Source organism: Sciurus carolinensis, chromosome 11 (genome assembly GCF_902686445.1).
Source record: "Sciurus carolinensis chromosome 11, mSciCar1.2, whole genome shotgun sequence".
Lineage (NCBI taxonomy): Eukaryota > Metazoa > Chordata > Mammalia > Rodentia > Sciuridae > Sciurus > Sciurus carolinensis.
The window spans coordinates 42,502,987-42,524,859 of NC_062223.1; the positions used below are offsets into that span (position 1 = coordinate 42,502,987).

General features: G+C 46.1%; 1 protein-coding gene across 2 annotated transcripts in view; it reads left to right on the plus strand.

Annotated features, from left to right (window-relative positions):
- The window catches only part of Pamr1 (peptidase domain containing associated with muscle regeneration 1), a 78,893-nt gene that overhangs the window by 37,179 nt on the left and 19,841 nt on the right, over positions 1-21,873 (plus strand). For both annotated transcript variants that reach the window (XM_047517306.1, XM_047517307.1), the window contains exons 4-6: positions 5,028-5,142; positions 6,675-6,892; positions 9,730-9,837. In XM_047517306.1, coding sequence (XP_047373262.1) covers positions 5,028-5,142; positions 6,675-6,892; positions 9,730-9,837 — 441 coding nt within the window. The remainder of the gene's footprint in view (positions 1-5,027; positions 5,143-6,674; positions 6,893-9,729; positions 9,838-21,873) is intronic.

Consider the following 21,873-nt stretch of genomic DNA (forward strand, 5'->3'; position numbering starts at 1 on the left):
CCATTCAGCCCTCACTGCAGCCCCCACCAGAGCCTGTAAACAAGGGTGACACCGAGGCATGGGGGCTGGGTGACATTCCTGCTGTCACGCAGCTTGCCAGCGTCAGGGCTGAGGTGTTCATCTAGAGGCCGAGCCCCGCTCATCTCCGCCCTCTCCGCTGGACCACCCCTCGGTCACGTCCAGTGCCTGTCCGAGGGCTGGCAGGTCACGGGAGGACGAGCCAAACCACACGGAGGGCAGGCTTCCATCCTGCTCCTGGCCCCGTGCAGGGGACAATCCCACGTCATCATCCCGGCCTTGGCTCCGCAGTACTGTCTAGGCGGCTGGGCCAGACGGGTTTAGGCCTCCGGCCAGGGATGAGGTGCAGGCTCTGAAGAGCCCTGAGTAGTCACCATCCCCTTTGATTCCTGTGCCAAAATAGTCAGAGTCTCGGATCAAGACTCAAGAAAAATAACAAGATCTCCTGTCGTTTACTGAGCATTCTGTGCAAAGTGCTTTAAATACAGCATCTTATTTAATCCTTAAAAAAAGCAAATAAGAAAGACCCACGTGGCAGAGACCTACTGTTATTCCCATTTCCAAATGAAACACCTTGGCTCATAAAAACCGGAAGAAACTGAACTCATCTAGGGTCACACAGCTAGGAAAGGGCCCCTGTCTGGCTTCATAGACAGAGTCTTGCTTCCTGAGTCATCTTTGAAAGAGGAAAGAAAATGCAAATGCCTCTCTGTTTGAATGGCTTTTTAAAGTCCTTCTTTTCTTTCGAAGAGTGATTAAAGGAAAACAAACCCAAACCACTTCTCAGAAGCATGGGGTGGCTCTCTCCTGCCATCTCCTCCCAACCCCTAATGCTGGAGATAACAAGACTTGCATGTGAATGTGGGGGCGGGGGTGGGTTCATTTTTCTTGGGAATCTTCCAGTTCTCTTATTAGTTTAGAAATTAACGAAAATTATGAAGATTTCCTTCCAACTCTGTAGAAGTAGGCTCTATTCAGCCAGCTCTCCTGTTTTGGCCTGTAGCAGTGGGAAAAAGAAGGAGACAAGTCCTGGATCTGAGAACCCAGGGGGTGGTCTGTCTTTATGGACAGATCCCCCTGCGTGGCGCGTGCACTTCTGTACACACGCACGCGCACACACACACACACCTTTCCCTATAGCAAGACTGCTTTAGGGATTCCAAGCACGTCTTCTGGGCCCTTTGCCGGCTCTGGTCTTTCAACTCAGGACCACCTGCTTGGTTGGCCAGTGGCATTTCCTTGGCAGGGACATTGGGCTGTGTTCACTGTTCTGCCCTGGACAGAGAGGTGCAGTTAGCCTGTCTCTGCACCCCGAGCAGAGAGGCAGGAGCGGAGCGGAGGGGAGCCTAAGGAGTTCCTTGATGTGGGCAGCAAGGGGCTCCCTCCTCCTCTGTCTTTTTGCCTGATAGATACCCCTTCCGCCAAGCACATTTCCGAGAAGTGGCCTCTTTGTCCCTGGTTGGTTGGAAGTTGTTCTCCATCGTAAGGCCGACTCTGCCCCCCTCTTCAGAGTGAGAAGAAACATCATCCTGAAGACCCGAGGTGCGGCACGTGTTCTGGAATCCTGGCTACTTCTGGAGGACAGCCCCTGCGCCTGCAGGAACAAGTGGTCCAGCATTTCACTTGGGTGGGCCTGGGGGCTCTGAGCCCTCCAGAGATGGCACAAAACCCTGGCACCGGTCCAGGCCCCATGGACTGGCCAAGGAGACCTGAATGGGGATGGCCACCAGCTTCTCTTAGATTTGGGGAGGGACCCAGGGACGCGCGGCTGACTGATTCCAGCTCCCATATGGAGGGAGGAAACCGGAAGCAGACTGGCAGCATTTGCTGCTGGTTCTAACTTGGAGTTCCCAGCAGGAGGTTTGCTTGGGGTGGGGGCTGGAATTTAACACCTTGCTGGTGTTGCTGCCAGTCCTGGAGGGGCGGGGGCTGTGCAGGAAGACTTCTTTTTTTGTCTTTCACACCAGCGTAGCACTTCCGTAGCCCTGCAGCAGATGGGCAGATGTGGGCGATGGAAAGCGTGAGGTGTGCGGCAAGAAGCAAAGCTGTGTCTCTTTTGGAAAGAGGAGGAAGAATCCTCCTGTTCCCTAGTGGAGTGGAGAGGGCTGGGTCAGCAAGCCCCTAAGACAGCTCCATGTGCCAGCCAAGACCCAGCACCAGGATCAGACAGACCCCTGCTCTGCATCCAATGGCAAAAGCTAACATTGACTGCATTTGCTACTGAGGGTTTTTCATGCATACTCTGATTCAAGCTTCAGAAATCATGTGAAGTAGGGGCCACTTTATTCACAGGTGACTCAGGTGTACTGAGGTTCTGAGAGGCAGAATAACTTGCCTGAGGCTGCACAGCTAGAGGAGAGAAAGCAGTGCTTCAAACCAAGGGTGGTGTTTTAATAAGCTTTGTTGCTGCTGGGACCAAAAGGACCTGAGAAGAACAAGTAAAGGAGGAAAAGTTTATCTGGGGGCTCCTGATTTCAGATGGTTGATTCCATTCCTCAGGGCTTGAGGTGAGGCTGAACATCATGGCGGAAAGTGGATCAGACCGTGACCACCATAAAGCAGAGAGAGAGTCTAAACTCAGCTCACAAAATATATCCCCCAAAGCATGTCCGCAGTGACCCACCTCGTCCAACCACACCCTACCTGCCTACCTTCACAACTCAGTTAATCCCTATCAGAGGATTAACACATTGATTAGGTTAAGGCTTTCATAACCCAACCATTTCACCTCTAAACTTTTTGGCATTGTCTCACACCTGAGCTTTTGGGGGATACCTCCTATGTAAACCATAACAGATAGTCAGACTCCAAAGGTTTTGTTCTTTGCTTTACAATTAGTGCAGCAATTTACAGAATCTTCTGACCTCTTGGCCATCTGAACTTGGGGAAGTCACTTACCTTCTCTGTCCTTAGGGTTCTGCACCTGGGAGATGGGGGGATGAATGTTGTCTTCCCAGATTTCTTAGGAGGATTAAGTGGAATGGGGTTTGTAAAGTTTTTAGCCAGTGCATGGCATATAATAAAATCATCACTCATTCATTCAATACCTATTTATGGACCACCTGTTATATGTCAGGTACCATTCTAGGTATACAAGTTAGAAAATGACTCAGCTCTAAAAAAAGGATGTAAGAAAATATTCTCAAATAATTTCATCTAGTGATGTGTGTTAAAAAGAATACACAAGGGAGTCAGGATGGCGATTATAGAACTTGGAGGACCTACTTCATCTGGAAACGCAAGGAAGGCCTCGTTGAAGAAGTGGCAGTGAGTCAAATTCCCAGAGGAAGGGGAGGTGGAAGAATATGAGTCTTCTAGTTTAAGGGAAAAGCAAGTTCAAGGCCTGAGGGAGGTTGGGACCAGAAAGAAGGCTGGTGGGACCAGAGCAGAGCAAGCAAGTGGGTGGTATGCAGGACCGGGCCCGGGTGGGGGGTCTGGGTAGCCAGAGAAGCAGGGCTGTGCATGGATCAAGAGAGCATAATGGGGAATAAAATGTGGGGGGCAAGGATTGAGGCCAGGAGGTCAGGATGAAAGGGAGAGATGGGAGTGGCTGGAGCCAGAAGAGATCCCCACTTGGAAAACTGCAGAAGAGGCTTCCCGTTGGTGGAGTGGGGATCTCCTTCACCTCTTAGTGAAGACATGAATTGTACAACCGAGTGGTAGTTTTTGCAGAAGTACCAAGCCTCAGCGCTCCAGCTTATTGAGAGTGGAGTGTTGGCTCTCTGTCTGACACTTAGGCATATTTCTTCTGTTATCTTGCCCTGGAGCAATGTCCACTGATATTAAGTGTTTTCTTTTAGCTATGGGATTTTATTCTTTTTTATTTTGTGAGGAGGAGAGCAGAATTGTGGGATATAACTGCACATCTGTGGTTTATGATGTCAGTCTGGATTTCTGTATAGAACTGGGATAGATAAATTTTTTTTGGTAGTTGTCTAGATAAAAAAAATTTTTTTGTGAGCCTCCTATCTCTTGTCACAAGTACTCAACTCTGCTGCTATAAGGCAAAAGCAGCCATAAGCAACACATAAACGAATGGGTGTTCTGTGTTCCCATAAAACTTTATTTACAAAATTTTATTACAAAAACAGGCAGTAGGCTGGTTTTGACCCCTTGGATCACAGTTCGGCAACTCTAAGTTGGGAATACAATTTATGTATGTGATCCAAATAATTTTTTCTATAAAATCACTTGAAGACATTTTCCTCACTCTTTTGTAAAACAATAAAGTACATCTTTCATATTTGTGCTTATCTGAACACAGAAAATATAACTTAAAGACTGCTCAGATCAGTGTTTTTCAACTTTTAGGGATTCCCTTGGAGGTAATGCAGGGGACCAGAGGAGGAAAGGGTGGAGGGACCCTGCTTCGTCTTAAATCAGAAACCCTTCTTTGTTTCATGTTTTCAATTTTCATTTTTTAAATTGCTGTTCTTCACAAGAGTTTGAGCAAAAGTACTTGGGAACAAGAAAAATCAACCTTGTCCAAGTGGTTGAAGATCATCTCTCCCTTCCACAACATGTATTAAAGAGGCCTTTGTTACATAACTGGTTGTAGAACAGATTAGCAGAGATTTTCTAACTGGATGGCAAGGGCAAGGGAGAGGAGTTGCAGGAGAGTCTCCTTTTTCAAGTGGAAGGACCAGGCTGTCATGTGCAGTCTTGGAGGAGAGGCGGGACCATACGGTGGCTTGGACTCTATATTCAGTTTGCACTCTGTCGCCTACAGACTAGATGAGTGATTTATTTAACTCTCTGATGATCTGTTTTCCTGACTGGAGAACTGGGATGGTACCTCTTCCCAAGCTGTTGGGTGAATTAAATGAATTGATTTATGCAAATTGCCTCATACATGGATAGATGCTTGAGAAATATTAGTTCCCTTCTCCCTTCTCCCTCTTTGTTCTGTTCTAAGGTTGTGGGATGAGTTCAAAGACTCTTTGAGACCTTCTCCCATCTCTTTTGTGTCCACCCCAATTTCCCCATCCCAATCCTTTTTCTCTTCTCAGGATGTGGCCAGGTTCTTCGAGTCCCAAAGGGTCAGATTTTGTTGGAGAGTTACCCCTTAAATGCTCACTGCGAGTGGACCATTCATGCCAAACCCGGGTTTATCATCCAACTGAGGTAAGGGTTGGGGTCAGAACTGAGGAGCATCAAGGAAACCATAACAGCACCGAGGGCCCTGGATCCCAGTGACCAACTTCAACATAAATACTCCAGTGCATTTTTCACTCCTGAAAAACACCTGCCTCTTTCCTTCCAGGGTGACTCCACCACTCCTAAGATTTCTAGGGACAATTTCCACTTAGGTTTTCCCTTCCCTAGCTGTGTTGAGGCTGGAGGTGACTGAGATTCCTGATCCTCTGGGGTACAATTTTCAACAAACATTTTCTGGGGGGATGAATATACACACACCAGCTCTGTCCTCCAGGAGGGGCGACATGGTACCTGCATTGGAAGGATCCAGCAACACCTTCTCCATCCTTATCAAAACTGGTCATGGTATCTGGTATCCCACACTATGCAGACCTGGGGTTGGGAGTGAGACTCATCAATTGGGCTTTCTCAGAGGAGGGTCGGCTCCAGGAGAAACTGAGGGGGTCACAGTCTTCTGCTTAATGGGCTCAGGACTGGGTCTGCCAGGATGCTGCACATTAACATTTCAGCAGCTGAGGGACCAAGACAGATGGTCCCCTCAGAGCCTCCAAAGAACTTCTCCAAGATCCAGGATGCAAAAATAAATAGCCCCCAAAATAAAATGGTGGAGGATTAAGAAGCACATTACCAGCCCAGAAAAGAGGCCCTATTTCTTTCCACCTATTTAAACCTGGGCCTTGTGTCCCTAGGTAACCATAATGATGGGAACACTTGGAAGCATATACACAATATTTAGCTCAAAAGCTCATCAGTCATCCCCTTTCTGTCACCTTCCAGGCTACCAAATAATCTATTTTCAAGCCTGTAAAATAATCTTGAGGCCACCCACGTCCCTCTGTCCCCACTGCCCCCCTTCTGCTCAGACCATGCGTCTCACTGGGATTCTGTCCAGGCTCCTGACTGGTTTTCCTGCTTCCGTTTCTGCCTGCTCTACCATCTCCTCCTCTCAGAGTGGCTAGAGTGGTCCTTTAAGGTCCCAAATCAATCATTCTCCTTATGTTGAAACCTTCCAGTGGCTTCCTGTTGAGCTTGGAATAACATCTGAACTTCTCACCAGGCAGCACGCTACATCCCCTTCACTCACAGGCTGGTGGCATCTTTGATTCTCTTTCAGTTCCTCAAACATGCCCAGGGCACCCTGCCCCAGGGTCTTTGCATGCAGAGATTCCCCTGCCTAGATCAATCTTAGGCAAGAGCTTTACAGGTCTGGCTCCGTTGCATTGCTTAAATCTCTACCAGGCTATCAGTCCCTTAGCGAGCTCTCTCTTGACCACCCAGTGACAGAGACTCACCCTCCCGGTCACTTTATGCTCTGACCTGGTGCATTGTGTTCCGGACACGCAGCACCCTCTGGATTTACCTTGTTTTCTCATCTCCTTGCTTATCGTCTGTCTTCTAAAGCAGAGTTTGTCTCTATAAGGGCAGGTCTTGAACACGCTCCAGGATCTCAGCACTGCCCAGGGCCCACCTGTTTCTCGTGTCACCCTCTCCACCCCCAGGTTTGTCATGTTGAGCCTGGAGTTTGACTACATGTGCCAGTATGACTATCTCGAGGTCCGTGACGGGGACAACAGCGACAGCCCCATCATCAAGCGTTTCTGTGGCAACGAGCGACCAGCTCCCATCAGGAGCACAGGTTCCTCACTCCATGTCCTCTTCCACTCGGATGGCTCCAAGAATTTTGATGGCTTCCATGCCATCTTCGAGGAGATCACAGGTAAAAGCCACAGAGACAACTGCAGCTTTGCATGGCTTGCTCCAATAAAATCTGCTCCGCGTAACTCCTTTCTCCTGCTCAGACTTATTAAAACCTAGCACGTTGCATTCTTGGAAGCAACCTACACACTGAGAAAAAAAGAGAGAAATGGCAAGGCATATTTCAGAACCAGAACTAGAAATTTTTATCTCCTTCCTATGAATAAGGTGGGTAGAGCACAGCAAGGCTGTAGAATGTGTCCAGGTCACACGGCTATGATGGTAGAACCAGGAATTTGAACACAAGCAGTTTGACTCTAGAGTTTACAGGAGGGGGCCTCTTATGGTAAAGAGTATTGTCCTTGGATCCTTGGCAGATCAAGCTGTGTGACTTTGGGAAAATTCTTCAGCCTCTCTGGGCCTCTGTTTCCTAATTATTGCTAAGGGATTGATAATAGATGTTGTTCCTTAAGGAAACTCTAGAAGACAGAATCAATGAAGTGGTTTGTACGATGTAGTGCATAGTAAGCACTCGGTAGATGCCAACCCAGGTGTACCCTTGGCCTCCATTAGCCATCTGTAAAATGGGTATCGAAAGTCCTAAACTACATTGGCAAACGTCATTTCCTGGTTGAGCAACTCAAGCCTGACTTTAAATCCTTGTCTCTTTGGCATGTTCGGAAGTAGGATTTGACCAAATAACGTGCTACTCAGTTCTAAGGAGTCTCCCTGGTGCTTGTTGTTCTGAGATCGGATTGCATTGGGTTTTACAAAATAAACTCAGGCTCAAAGGTCAAGTTTGAAAAAATACCAAATTAACTCAGGCTCAAAGGTCAAGTTTGAAAAAATACCAAATTATAATGAAAACAAACTAGCGTTGGCCTTCTGATCATCTGATGTGAGTCTCAGGAAGGGAGATGGGTGGTGGTAGAATCGGGTTTCTGTAGTCCCCTCCCTTCATCTGCCCGTCCCTCAGCAGGACAACAGGAGCTCTCAGCAGCTGTTCCTGTCTCCAGTCCATGCTGGCCCCTCGGGGCTGTGCAGGGCCTGGGAGTTCCAGATGCTTTGCTGCCGTGGGTGGCCGGCTTGTGACTGAATCCTTGTCCCTGCGGGTCCCCTGTGAGGTGGTCTGCAAGGCAGAACCAGCAGTCAGGGAGGCTGGTGGGGCCAGTGGTGGCTCATCCATTTGTGTGCTTGTGATGGAGGGCGGGTCTCCATCCTCTGAAATGGGCTCCTCAGCTCCTCCGACCCCCAAGAACCTGGGAAACCCTAGCCTGGCTGGCAAAGAGCCAGCACCCTTTCCGCTCTTCGGACACCCCCTTCGTCAGCTTAAATTCATTATTCCCTCTGGCTAAGGTCACCTGTCTCAAACCAGCATATCAAAACCCATCCTTCAGAATCCCTATCACATCCTCCATCCTCCGCTAAACCTTTTCTCCTGCTCCAATGAGCTGTGACTTTGCCCTTTTGTGACTGCCCGGTAGCACTTTCTCTTCTTTTTTCATGATACACTAATGGCACCGGGCTTCGGGTGATAGTCGCCTATTTTTCTTTACCTTGCTTTGATCTGGTAAGTGGAATCTCCTGTTTATCTTTGTGTCTCTCCGATGCCTTTCACAGAGCAAGCACTCAGTACAGATTTGCTAAACTGAATCAAGGGATGCGTTTCTTCAGTGAGTGTAGGAATGGGGAGAGCACACAGGGAGGGTTTCCCAGTGTCTTTTTGTAGAAAATATAGTCCCTAAGATGCTCTGTAAAATGTAGGTTTTGAGGTCAGATAAACTTGGGGAAGACTGAATGTTATGTGCATTCTTAGAACTTCCTAATGCATAGGGCGTTGGGCTGAGAGGTTCTGCAGTGAAGCAGTTTGGTTAATTATCATTAATGCCAGCAGCACTTCCCCAATACATTTGAGCTCAGGACCCTTTTTTTTTAATTTTTTTTTTATTTTTAGGTGCCAGGGATTGAACTCAGGGACACTGGACCACTGAGCCATATCCCCAGTCCTATTTTGCATTTTAATTAGAGACAGGGTCTCACTGAGTTGCTTAGTGCCTTGCTTTTGCTGAGGCTGGCTTTGAACTCATGATCCTCCTGCCTTAGCCTCTTGAGAGGCTGAGATTATAGGTGTGCACCACTGTGCCCGCCCAGAACCCTTATTGAGTTGAACTAGGGACTAATGATTACAGAATGTATGTTTGGAAATTCTCAGGTACACCTTCAACAATGATTATCTTCCAGGGACTGTCTCTCTACATCCAGGATGCTGAAGAAAACAAAACAAAACAAAAAAGGTGATCTAAGCTACCTGAGAATGCTTCTGAAGTCTCCACTGGAGAGACACAAACATGATCCTGCTTTCATCAATTTAACACTCCTGTTTATTTATTTTTAATTTTAAAAAATTTTTTGGCACCCATGATCAAACCCAGGGGTGCTTAACCACTGAGCCATACCTCCAGCCCTTTTTTGTCTTTGATTTAAAGACAGTCTTGCTAAGTTGCTTAGGGCCTTGCTAAGTTGCAAGGCTGACTTTGAACTTGGCAATCCCCCTGCCTCAGCCTCCTGAGTCGCTGGGAGTACAGGTGTGCGCCACAGTGCCTGGCGCTCCTGTTTATTTTTGCCTTGTGCTTCTCAGACTATCGTTGCCTTCTAGGGGCTTCGAAAAGATCAGAGTATCAGCAACATTCGATATTTAAATGAGTACCTGTTTTAGGCATTATCAAATTGGGGTAACAAATTCCACAAAAGGACTAGAAAAGTGTCAAGAAGTCAAGCGACAGAGGTGGGTGAAGATTCCAGGCCCAGAGAGGAGGACAGGCTGCCGAGTGGCACTTAGGGATGCCTCTTCTCTTACAGCGTGCTCCTCGTCGCCTTGTTTCCATGACGGCACCTGCCTCCTGGACAAAGCTGGATCTTATAAGTGTGCCTGCCTGGCAGGCTATACAGGGCGGCACTGTGAAAACCGTGAGTACGCCTCCTGCGGGCAGCGGGGGCCTTGCAGGGCTTGCATGGGGAGGGCTTTCAGGCTGGCGGGGCTGCTGTTTCTTGGTGTCTCGGATTCTCCATCCAACACGGTGCATGGTGCAGATACAACTGAGTGATCTCGGAGGGGCAGGCTGCTGGAACTACCAACCTTTGCCCATTGCCATTTCTCACCCACATCTGTTGCAAATACCTCTCAAAAAAGATGGAACAATCTTGAGTCAGAACTCAAGAATACTGAGAAAATCAGTTGCAAAATCCACCATCCGGATCTCTCCTGTGGTTCAGAGTTTGAACTCCTGTCCATCCTAAGATCTGGAGTTTGGAGTCGCCGTCCAGGGCACCATTCATGGGTTCTAATGTGGTGTGGTACACTCTGAAACCCTGCATCAGGCATGGTAAATGTGTAGGGTGACCATGAGCCCCAGTTTTCAAGGGACATGCCTTTTGTCTAAACATAATAACACCCTCTTTCATGCGCAAAGCATCCTGAATTGGATGGCAGATAATGTGAGTATCCTGTAAAGATGAGATGAGGTTTGGTGAGGCACAAACTAACATTTTCTGAAAGACTACTGTGCATTGGGAAGTGTGGAGATGCAGGAAAAGAGGACAGCTTGTCTTTCTCTGAAGCAGCTTATCCTGAGTTGGGGAGACAAGTTCCATCCTTCTTTAGTAGGTCCTGGGCAGGCCTGGAATGAAAGGGATCTGCAGGGGGTGGGACAGAAGACCCAGCTGTTCATCTGTTCCCAACAAGAGAGGAGAATCCAGCTGTTCCCAACCATTCAAGTCCCAGCCAATCTCCTGCCTGAGCTGGGCTCACTCATTTCCTTCCTTCCTTCCTTCTTCCCTTCCTCTCTTCCTTTTGTTCTGGAATCAAATCTCGGGTCTTCTGCATGCTAAGCATGCAATTTACCACTGAGCTACACTCCCAGCCCCTGAGTCATGTCTCGACTGTAACATTGAACCGTTCAAGTTTTCTAGTCTTACAGACAGTACTCGAAAGCTGCACAGTAATAACCCTCAGTAACTCTGGGTCATCCAAACAGCAGAAACCAACTCAAACAAATGATTCACTCCAAAACAGGAAGGCAGGGCGTGATTTTCCTCTGCTATTAGACTCAAAGAGGAGAGAAGGGAGCAACTTCAATGTGCTGAGTGTGAACATGCCTCTGACAGGTCCAGTCCTTGTCCTGAGGAAGTGTCATGCATGGTGACACCATGACTGTCCAGCCCCTCTGTGTGGTGCCAAGGACTGTGACATTGGCAAAGAGGAATTTTAACACAATAACCAGAAATAATTAGTCAGTATGTCTGGTATAACCAAGACCCTGTGTATGTCCTATGTCCTAATCGAAGTTTGAGACCCAAAATAGGTGTCATGGACTAAAACCATCAACCTGGAATGAGACAGGCAGAACAAGAAAAATCAAAATTTGGGGAGGAGTCAAAGGAGTGGAGTATACACCCTGGGCAGCGTTCCTCCAGCAGATCCTGAGATGGAAATGAGTGTGCAAGTGAGGTCAAGCTCCCTGGAGAAGCTCATAAGGGAGCAGGACATGGCAGAAGGGAGGGAGACATGGGACCAGGAAGGAAAAGAAGCTGAGTAAGGGAAAGAAATTGAGTAAGGAACTGAATAAGCCCTGGTGTTCAGAGATCCGGAATATAAATGAGATGCAGGCAAGGGGACTGGGCTGTCCTGTCCTCACAGCAGTGAGTCATTGGCTAACTGGCATGGGGAACTAGGGGACATGAACCCGGGCATGCTGGCCGTCTGTGCAGGCAGACGGTGTGGTTCTCAGTTGCCCACGGGCAGTTCTCTGAAAGGAGCAGGTGCAGGCGACGTTACGGAGTGGGGAGGGGCCCCGCCTGTGCCGTTGAGTTCTGCGGGAAGCATCCCTGGCTCTGGCGGGGCACAGCTGGCTTGAGTGCGACTCTGGAGGAGGCTTAGAGAATGAGGCTCTGCTCTGTGGCTCCTGCCTCATTAGAGTCTTCTGTGTCTCATTCAAGGCAAATCAAAAAGTCATGGCTTTCTCTTTGTGTCAAGAATTTGTATGTGGAGTGGTTTTAGAGTCTTGAGAATGGCAGATCTGGACCTTGACCCTTTAGACTCAAAGAGACATGGTAGCAAGTATGGTAGCTTAAAGGGAAGGCTTAATGAACTCAAGGAACTGACTACACAATACTAGAGCTTTTTTTGGGGGGGGTGCTGGGAATTGAACTCAGGGGCACTCAACCACTGAGCCACATCCCCAATTCTATCTTGTATTTTGCTCAGAGAGAGGGTCTCACTGAGTTGCTTAGGACCTTGTGCCATTGCTGAGGCTGACTTTGAATTCGTGACCCTCCTGCTTCAGCCTCCCGAGCCACTGGGATTACAGGCATGTGCCACTGCGCTCGGCTATTAGGGCTTTGATAAACAGATACAACTGGAAAGAAGTGAAACACAGTCAAATAAGACTGAATGCCTTTAAGAAGCTGTTTTAAATCAAGGGAGGAAAATAATTCTTTCCAAAGTTATGACTAAAATATGCATGGGTAGCTTGTGAATCAAAAATGGATTTTTCAGCATGATTATTCCACCAAGAAAAAATAAACATCATGAAAAATGAATGTGAAATAAGGCATTTTGTACTGATTTGTAACTTGATTCATACACTGTCTGAAATCACTTTAAAACCCCAGCATAGATGAGCAAGAGAATTCTCCCTCGCCAGTTTATATATATAGTTCAAAAACCATAATTCCTCAGTACCATGTAGTTACAGCTGGGTGAAGATATTAGCTGTGGAAATCTGATGTGTCATTTGCTAGCATCCTTATGGGAGTCTAAATATTATTTTCTTTAAGATCCAGGTTTGTTTTTTTCCTGCTAGGAAATTTGTCATGAGTTCTAACTCATACAACAGAGGAAACATCACAAAAATTAGCTGTGGCAGTTTACCTTATAATTTTTGAACAGATCTTAGTCATTTTTTTCAGAGCAATCTGTCAGCCAGAAATGCAGAAAGGAGGAACAAAAAATTCTGTTTTCCTCATGAGGATATCAATGAACTGGAACAATCTCCCTCGAAGGAATTCTTTCAAAGTGAAGAAGAAACCCAAGCACTCTCAGATTCCCCAAACTCTCAAATGCCCAAATTGGACTGGGCAATTACCTTAAAAAGTAGTTTTAAAAGTACTGAGGTCAGTATCCATGAGAGTCTGTCTGTTATTTATGTAATACCAAATTCAAAAAGAGGAAACTACATCTAGATACCGTGCCCAAGTCGGTAGAAAATTAGATGCTTCTTTTTGCATATGAAAGATTCAAGGCAGAGGAAGCAAGATGCCATTCCCCACCAGATCCAAACCCAGAGGTGAGAACTGTGTGTTTCCCATGTAGCTCACCATGTTTCATATGGCTCCTTCCAGGTGGCTTGGTGGAACTCCAGGTCATTGAGTGATGAGCTCTGGTGACCGCTGCCCTACGATTGAGTCCTGTCAAAAATGTTTCCTTCCTGATATGGCTCTTCAGCCTCTCTCTTCTCAGGAAAGTCCTTGATACAAGCTAATCTTTGTACATGTGCACGTCACTAAGTAGGTCCAATAGAAATAGACTTTCTACTTCATTACAGGAGAAACCAAACATCAATTAATACAGAGGTGTGTCAAACAAAAAGAGAACACTGTTTTCCCCGACCAGTCCTGGTTTGGAGGGGAACCAGTGGTAGAAACTCTGGACTTCTTTCTATGTTGTTCAAACCTAAGTCATGATTTCATATGTCCTTATTTTAAACAGTGGTTCTGAGCTGGGGGTGATTTTGCCCTTCATCTCCACCCCTCCATGGCACTGGGCAATGCCTGAATCAGATGCATCAGTTGAAGGGCATCTAGGTTGGTTCCATAGCTTAGCTATTGTGAATTGAGCTACTATAAACATTGACGTGACTGTGTCACTATAAAACACTGACTTTAAGTGAAGGAGGTAATGTGGGCCTCTACTAGGTGGAGACCAGGATGCTGCTAAACATCCTAGAAGGAACAGAACAGCCCAGCCACAGTTATCCAGCCCAGAGCCAGTGATGCCAAGGTTGAGCGGCCCTGTTTTACAAAAGTGTATTCAAATATACATGCAATCATTCAACTTATCTTCAGTGCCCATGTCACGGATATTTTTTCCAAACGGATCCATGAAATGATTCCTGAGTGTTTCATTGTATGCATGAGTGTGCTATTATACATTCATCTCCTCCTTAAGATGAATTTGAAATAGTTTACATTTTTTTTGCTATTATGATGAGCACTGCAATGGATATCCTTACATATTATTTTGTTCACAGTTAGACATATTTTTGTAAGATAAATTTCTAGATGTTGAATGGTTGGTTCAAAGGGTACATGTATTTACTTATTTTTATTTTTTCTTTTTAGATATAAATGACAGTAGAATGTAATTTGACATATCACCCATACATGAAGTATAACTTCCCATTCTTGTGGTTGTACATGATGTGGAGTTACACTGGTCATATGTTCATATATGAACATTGGAAAGTTATGTTCAGTTTATTCTACTGTTGTTTCTATTCCCATCCTCTCTCCCTTCCTTCATTCCCCTTTCTCTAATTCAATGGACTTCTATTTCCCTCACCCCTCTGCTTTATTATGTGTTAGCATCTGCATATCAGAGCAAACATTCGGCCTTTGGATTTTGGGGATTGGATTATTTCACTTAGCATGATAATCTCCAGTTCCATCCATTTACTGGCAAATGCTATAATTCCACCCTTGTTTATGACTGAGTAATATTCCATTGTGTATGTATGCTACATTTTCTTTATCCATTCATCTGTTGAAGGGCACTTAGGTTCCATAGCTTAGCTATTGTGAATTGAACTGCTATAAACATTGATGTGGCCACGTCACTATAATATGCTGATTTTAAGTCCTTTGGGTATATGCTGAGGAGTGGGATGTCTGGATCAGATGGTGGTTCCATTCCAGGTTTTCTGAGGAATTCCATACTGCTTTCCAGACTGGTTATACCAATTTGCAGTCCCATCAGCAATGTATGAGTGGGGGTACATGTATTAAAACATTTGAGAATGATTTCCAAGAAGTTCACAAAAAGGTTTTACCAGTCTACATACAAGAGGAAACATCAGGCCTGGAAATAAGAATTGGGATCTGCACTTCAGAAACTAAGGTCTATTCTTGTCAAAATGGGAATGGATGTGTTGTCAGAGGATCCCACTGATCTGAAGAGAGAGTTTTTGTTCAGACTTTGGGAGGTGATGGATAAAGGAGAAACAATCAGCAAGATCTGGCCTAGTCCCAGTGGTCAAGAGGGCGAGAGAGCCCCAGGACACTCTTCAAGGGCTACTATACCCCCGACCTCGCTGGCTTCACTTTCCCTAAATTGTTTCCCAAGGAGGTAAAACTTTCCTCTGCTCTCGAGTGACCTCCTCAGAACCCTGACAAGGGGAGTGGCCCCTCCTCAGCCTTGAGGCCAGAATCACCTCCTGCCAACACCCTTGGTGACCTCCAGCCTCCCTGGGCCACCATGTAAGAAACTAGGACCCCTTCTTTCCTCTGAAGTTTCCTGTTTCTTTGTATGGAACACAACGACAAAATAAGTCCTCAAGAAAATGGTCAGAGTCTTGTTTTGAAAAAGTGGAGAGCAAGGGATTCATGGCCTGCTCCAATTTCCACGTTGTCTTTGTTCCTCTGGCCCAGTTGACGCGGCCGGCCTCTCCCCCGTGCATCCTAATGAAGGACGATGAAACAGGCTGAATCTTGGGGGCACAATGCTCACACTGCAGGCTCTGACGCGCCTTTGAACAAAACAAACTAGGCTCCACCAATTAAAGAAAAATGGTGAATCTGGATTCATTTGGGTTTTGGAGTCCCAGAAGATTTCCCACTGGCCTGTCCCAAGGACTGAGAAGAAAGGAGCCCAGGATGAGAAGCACACTGTATACTTGTGCTTCAAAGGGGGAGCCCGCATTTCTCATCAGAATAAGTGATTAGGAGCTTTGGGGTTTTCATGGAAACATTCATGCTGATGCAAGTGAGATTGTCTGGAGACCCTAGTGGGTAGTGATCATCTCTCCCAGGACAGACGGACAAAGAATGTGCTGTGTGCTCGCTGGATTAATGCAAATTGTTCTGACATTTTTCAAGTAAGGCACTGAATAACTGTCTTTGTCTCAGGTCCAAAGACCTCTCTTATCCTTAGTATCTGGAAGACGGTTGCATCTTTGATCTCTGTGAGATGGTGCACCCCAAGGTGAACAGCTTGGAATCTGTGGTCAGAAAGACCTTGGATTGACACTGAATCTACAATTTACCAGCCAGATGGTCTTGAACAAGTCATTGGACTTCCACAGGCCTCGATTTCCCATTTACAAAGTTCAGAAAAATCATTCCAAATACCTCTCAGGGCGTTGGTGGGAACGGCCCACAAAAGGCAGAGCTATCTATCTTTGACTGCTTGTGGCCCTGTCTTACAGATGTTCAAAAGTCTGGCAGAAAGCAGAGGATTCTCCAGATAAGGCATTAGGGCAACAACACTAGTTTCTACAAGGTAACAATTATGACAAGCCTTTCTCAGGTCCCATGGTTTAAGAAAATTCCCTCAAGACTTTCTAAGTTTCCTCTTGAGCTGTCTTTCATGAGTCATTGCTAGACCCTAAATATTGCTATTGTTGCATCAGCACACAGGCAAGAAAGATCTGGTTTTTAAAGGACAAGAAGATGATGCTGGTTTATTGTCATAAGAAATCTTGGGTTCCAGGAGAAGACATCCACATTGAGTGTGATGAATGAGGAGCCTTTGCAGCCAGGACAACTTGCAGAGGGGGCTTTTGGAAATGATAAATGCAGCAATGTCATGAAGGAACTGGATTTGGACACTCCAGAGAAGATCACCCAAAGCATCATGTTATCTGATCAGTCTCCATTTCTCTCATGGAGTTTTGACAGTCACTCATTTAGCACAGGGTGGGCTGTGTGTCAGTCCCTTTTGGTTATTTTGGAGACCTGGGTTTTAGACCATCAATTTTGTATTTTGTTAGAAGGACAGGGAAAAGAAGGAAATGAATAACCTGGCTTAAGAGGGTATAAGAGTTATGGGTATAATTCCATGGAGAACAGTCTCAGGGATCTGTAGTTATTACTCACACGCACTCAATAACCCAGAGCCTTCAGACAGGAGGAGCCCCAGGAAGACTACTAGCTGATAGACTGCTAACTTGGTACACATTACCTGGGGCTCCCACCTAGTCATTCTTCCTAACATGGAAATGAATCTCTGCCCTCCTTCTTTGTGTATTCAGAGGGACACCATTCATTTGAATTTAGATCCAAAACACAAGAACTGTCACTGAACACAGTAGAAGCTGTCCTTGAACAGTTAGCAAGGCATGTGTGTGTGTGTGTAGCTCAGCAGGGAAGTTTTATTTTGGATCAGTCCTTGCTGGTTGATCCTAAGTCTACACAGACCAAGTGACATTGGAGTTATGAACGCTGCTGGTCTGTAGAGGCCCTGCGGCCTCTTAAGCAAAGCATTGCTGGTTCATGCAGGGTAAGGTGCTTGGGGTTGTCATTTTTGCTAGTCAGTGATTATTGTAGCATGGCAGCATTTCTCCCAAGTAACAAGAAGGCAGGTGAGGCCATGCAAGCTGCTCTCCAGCCTGGGTGCCTCTAAGAGCATGGGATGGAGGCCTCTGCAACATGGAAGGGCCAGACCCTCCGTAGTTCTGCTCAGTTTTGTGTTCATCTGCGGCTCCTGGTCAGAGCCCTCTTGGTTTTTACTTTGGCAGATGAGGTCACTGAGGCAGGACTTAATGCAGGAGGCAGATTTTGTTTGGGTCCTAGGTTAAAAGGTAACCCATTAGAGCTGGTGTGGACTGTGTTCACTGAGGGCCCAGGAAGAGGGCACATGGTGTGGAAGAATGACAGGGGCATTGCAGAATTAACTTCGCACGGAAACGAGTGTCCTATTTTAATCAGCTTTTGCACGACTGTGACTGAAAAGACCCAACCAGCCCAAATGTAGAGGTGGAAAAGTTTACTCAGGGGCTCACGGTTTCAGAAGTCTCAGTCCCTAGACAGCCAGTTCCATTCCTGTGGGCTGAAGGTGGGGCAGAAGAACATGGAGGAAGAAAGCAGCTCACGTGACGAGCAGGAAGCAGACAGCGAGATCTCCACTTTCCAAATACAAATATATACCCCAAAGCCATGCCCCAAAAACTCCACCTCCTCCAGCCACACCCCACCTGCCTTCAGTCACCACTCAATTATTCCCATCAAGGATTAATTCGCAGATTGAGTTAAGGCTCTCATAACCATCATTTCTCCTCTGAACCTTCTTGCATAGCCTCACATATGAGCTTTTGGGGACACCTCACATCCAAACCACAACATGTCTCTTCATCACTAAGATGAACTCCAGGCCCTTGACAGAGGCTAGGGAGCCCCTGCCTCCTCAAATGTGCCTGTCTTGTGGAACCTTCACTACTCGTCTCTCTTGCTGCAGAAGATGAAAGTTTCCTTTTATAAAACACAGGACATTCTTGCTGGTATCCATGTACAAAGAACGACAATAGTTATCATTCTCTATTCCTAATATAGACGGTGCTTCATGTGATGTTGCTCACTTAGTTTGTCAACTTCCTACATAGCGGGTACTTCTGTCATTTCCACTGTACAGATTCATTCAGCCAAACACTTCTGAGTGTCCACTAAATGTACCAGGCACTGGGGAAACACAGCAGGGTTGCATGGCCTGTATTTTCTCTGCCTTTTGGCAAAGTCATAAAACAATCCTAGTCTCAGCCCTTTTTTAGTACAGGAGAGGGTCACATGTACAGTTTCTGGCTATAACTTCCTCTAGGAAAGGTCCTGGTGATGGCCACAGGGGCAGTGAGGATTACTGAGTGCATCTTGTATGCCAGACATTGGGCAGAATCTCCTAGGACTCCAAGGTGCCCAGCAGCTCAGGAACCTCAAGGCCAAACAGACAGAGTTGTGCAGCGTTGGCCATGTTCATAGCAAACGTTTCACATATTTCAAATACTTGGCTATGATTACCACTCGGGGGACATTTCCTCCAGTAGTTGAGAATTGCTCTCCACCTTGGAGCTGACTCAGAAACCTTCGGAGATTTGAAGAAACCCCAGGAACACTGTTACTACCAGCAGAGGAAGTGGGTGGAGGACCACTGGGTTTCTAGCACTTGCGTAGGTTACCTACGCTACCCATCCACTCTATCAAATGGTGATGTGCCAGGTTGACTTGGAGCAAGGAATAAACTGACCGGGGCTTTCTGAAAAGTTGTCAAAGTTGACCTATCTCTGAGGCACAGGCAATTTTAGCTATCCAATTAAATAGGCCATCCAAACACCGGAAAAGTAGTGTTCGAAAGACACAGTGTACCAGAGGCCCAAGACAATACTGATTAAGATCAAATAGCTAATTGTAAGCCTCAGCCTCCAAATTGCTGCTGGATGAATAAATAGCAGTGTGTGCAATCCAAGCATAATTTCACATGGGCAGTGTCTCATTCACACCCGCAGAGGGCTGGAAAACATCAGAGAGGCAGAACACCATTGGCTGGAAGGGGATGAAAAGAGATTTCAGTGCAGATTACATCATCAGTGGATGTCATTATTCCTAGTTGGTGAAGACCTTCTTGTGAGTAAAAAATATTTGCTTTTGTCTAGAAGCACCACACTCAAATGTAATGTGATCAGGAAAAAGTGAGGAAGAGTTGAAAGGCCATCTGAAGTTTGTCTCTGAGCACTGGTCTCAAGTTAAATCAGGTTTCCAGAAAGGATAAAGCTCCAATGAGAAAGTTAATGCCTTTTCCAAACAGAACCAAAATTCTGTCATCGGCAGTTCTCTTGATTTTGGTGATGAGTGAGAATGAATCGATCCCAAGAGGATGCTAAGAATAGGGACTAACTTCCCTCCATCCCCAGCCCCTGCCACCAGCTCAATCATGGGGTGATGGGCTTTGTTGACTTTGGCCTTATTTCCTTTGCTAATTCTCAGATAATCTTGCAGCTCTGAAATTCAGCTTTCTAAAGATGCAGAATAGTATCCTGACTTACTTTTTTTGCTCAGCTGGTTATCTGGCTGACATAAATATTTCATTAGCATAAAATTTGCCAACCCAAGCGTATGCTTTTTATGCACAGTTTTGTGAATCACTGCAAACCATTTCCAAAATCAAAGAGGACATAAGCAATAATAACTAAGTTAAAATTATTTAGAAGCAGAACAAGAACAATCCAAGAGAGAAGACAAGTAGATGGGATGGAGATTAAAAGACACCACTGAAGAGTTGTAAAGATGGTTGATTTTATTCGTTTCCTCCCTGTGTCTTAGGGTGAGTCCTGGGGAAATGTACGATTCAGCTTTGTAAATTATAGAAATATTAATATGCTTTGATAATAGATATTTCTAAAAGTTAGATCATTCTCCTTCTCATGCAAAAAAAAAAAAAAAAAGACTGGTCTTGTTTATTCGCAAACCATCCCAGTGTGTGCCAATTCAACCAGCTCCTGCCCTGGTGTTCCTTCAATCCTGCCTGAGAGCCTTCTCTGGCTGTGAAGACCCTCTGGCCCACATACCTGGGCACCCTGGAGGTGTGTGGAGTTAATGTTCATCCCATCAGCCTTCAACAAATGGTGGCGCTTGGAGGTGATACCTGGTATCTTGCTCCTTGGGTGGGATAACAGTGAGGCACGTCCCACAATTTCCCAGGGTTGCTAAATGGCACTGATTCTCAGTTGCCCCCAGTGATAACTTGCAGGATAGATGAAAAAATTCACTGTCTTATTTTACCTGTTCCACTGTTGGTCTTTCTTGGGATTGCCAACAAAATAAACTGCTTGCACTCAAAACCTAATCTCATATGCTACTTCCAGGAGAACCCAACCTTAGACACCTCATGAAAGTGTATTTCTTAAAGAGCTAACTTGATAGAGTCTAGAAATCTATATTAACCCTGGTTCTCCGGAGGAGTAAACCCAATAGGAGATTCATATACATATATGGGCTCACGTGACCATAAAGGCTGAGAACCCCCAGCACCTGCCATCTACAAACTCGAGACCAGGAGAGCTAGTGGTGTAATTTGAAGGCTCTGGTGGAGAGAGTCAATGATGTGGGTTCCAGTTCAGGCCGGAAGGTCTGGGAACCAGGAGCCCTGAGGACAGTGTGGATGTCCCAGCTCAGCCAGCCAGGCAGAGAGAGAACCCAGTGTTCCCTTCCTCCATCTCATTTCTTTGTTCTACTAGGCCCTTGGTGGACTGCAGGATACCTACCCACAGTGGAGAGGGTAACCCCTCTACTCATTTTACCAATTCAAACACCGATCTCTTCTGGAAATACCTTGGGAGACACTCACAGATATAATGTTTAGGCAGGTGTTGGGCATCCGAGGATCCAGTCACGTTCCCACAGAAAATCAGCTATCACATTCAGCTAGATCACTCTTTGGTGGCTTCTCTATAAAGAATTAGACATCATTGATCAATGATGAAGAACATATTTTAGGGTATGGCCTTATCTCAAAATATGAATCATCTTCATGGCTGATTTAAAAAACACTGTTAGACTCAGGAATTTATAATCCCACATACCACATACATCTATACCTCTTCTCTAGGGTCAGGGAGTAAGTGGAGAGACCACAGTGACGTTCCTAGAGAGCTAATAATATTCGTTTGAACTCTCACTTAGGATTTTCAGGCAGCAATTGGAGCATGGCTGCTTCCATCACAAAGAAGCGTCTCTCTTCTAATTGTCCCATCTTTGCTTTATGCCCCTGATGTACTGGCCACACTGCCCGAGCTTCACCACATGCCCTGGTTGAGTGGTGATCTCTGCCTAGTGACTCAGGGAGAACACAAATGTGATAAAACTGGGAAGTCCAATTCCAATAAGACCCCAGTGGTTCTTCTCAGCAGAAGCATCTGGATTAGAACCTGGTTCCATTTCACCAGCTTCCTATCCATAGATAAGTGG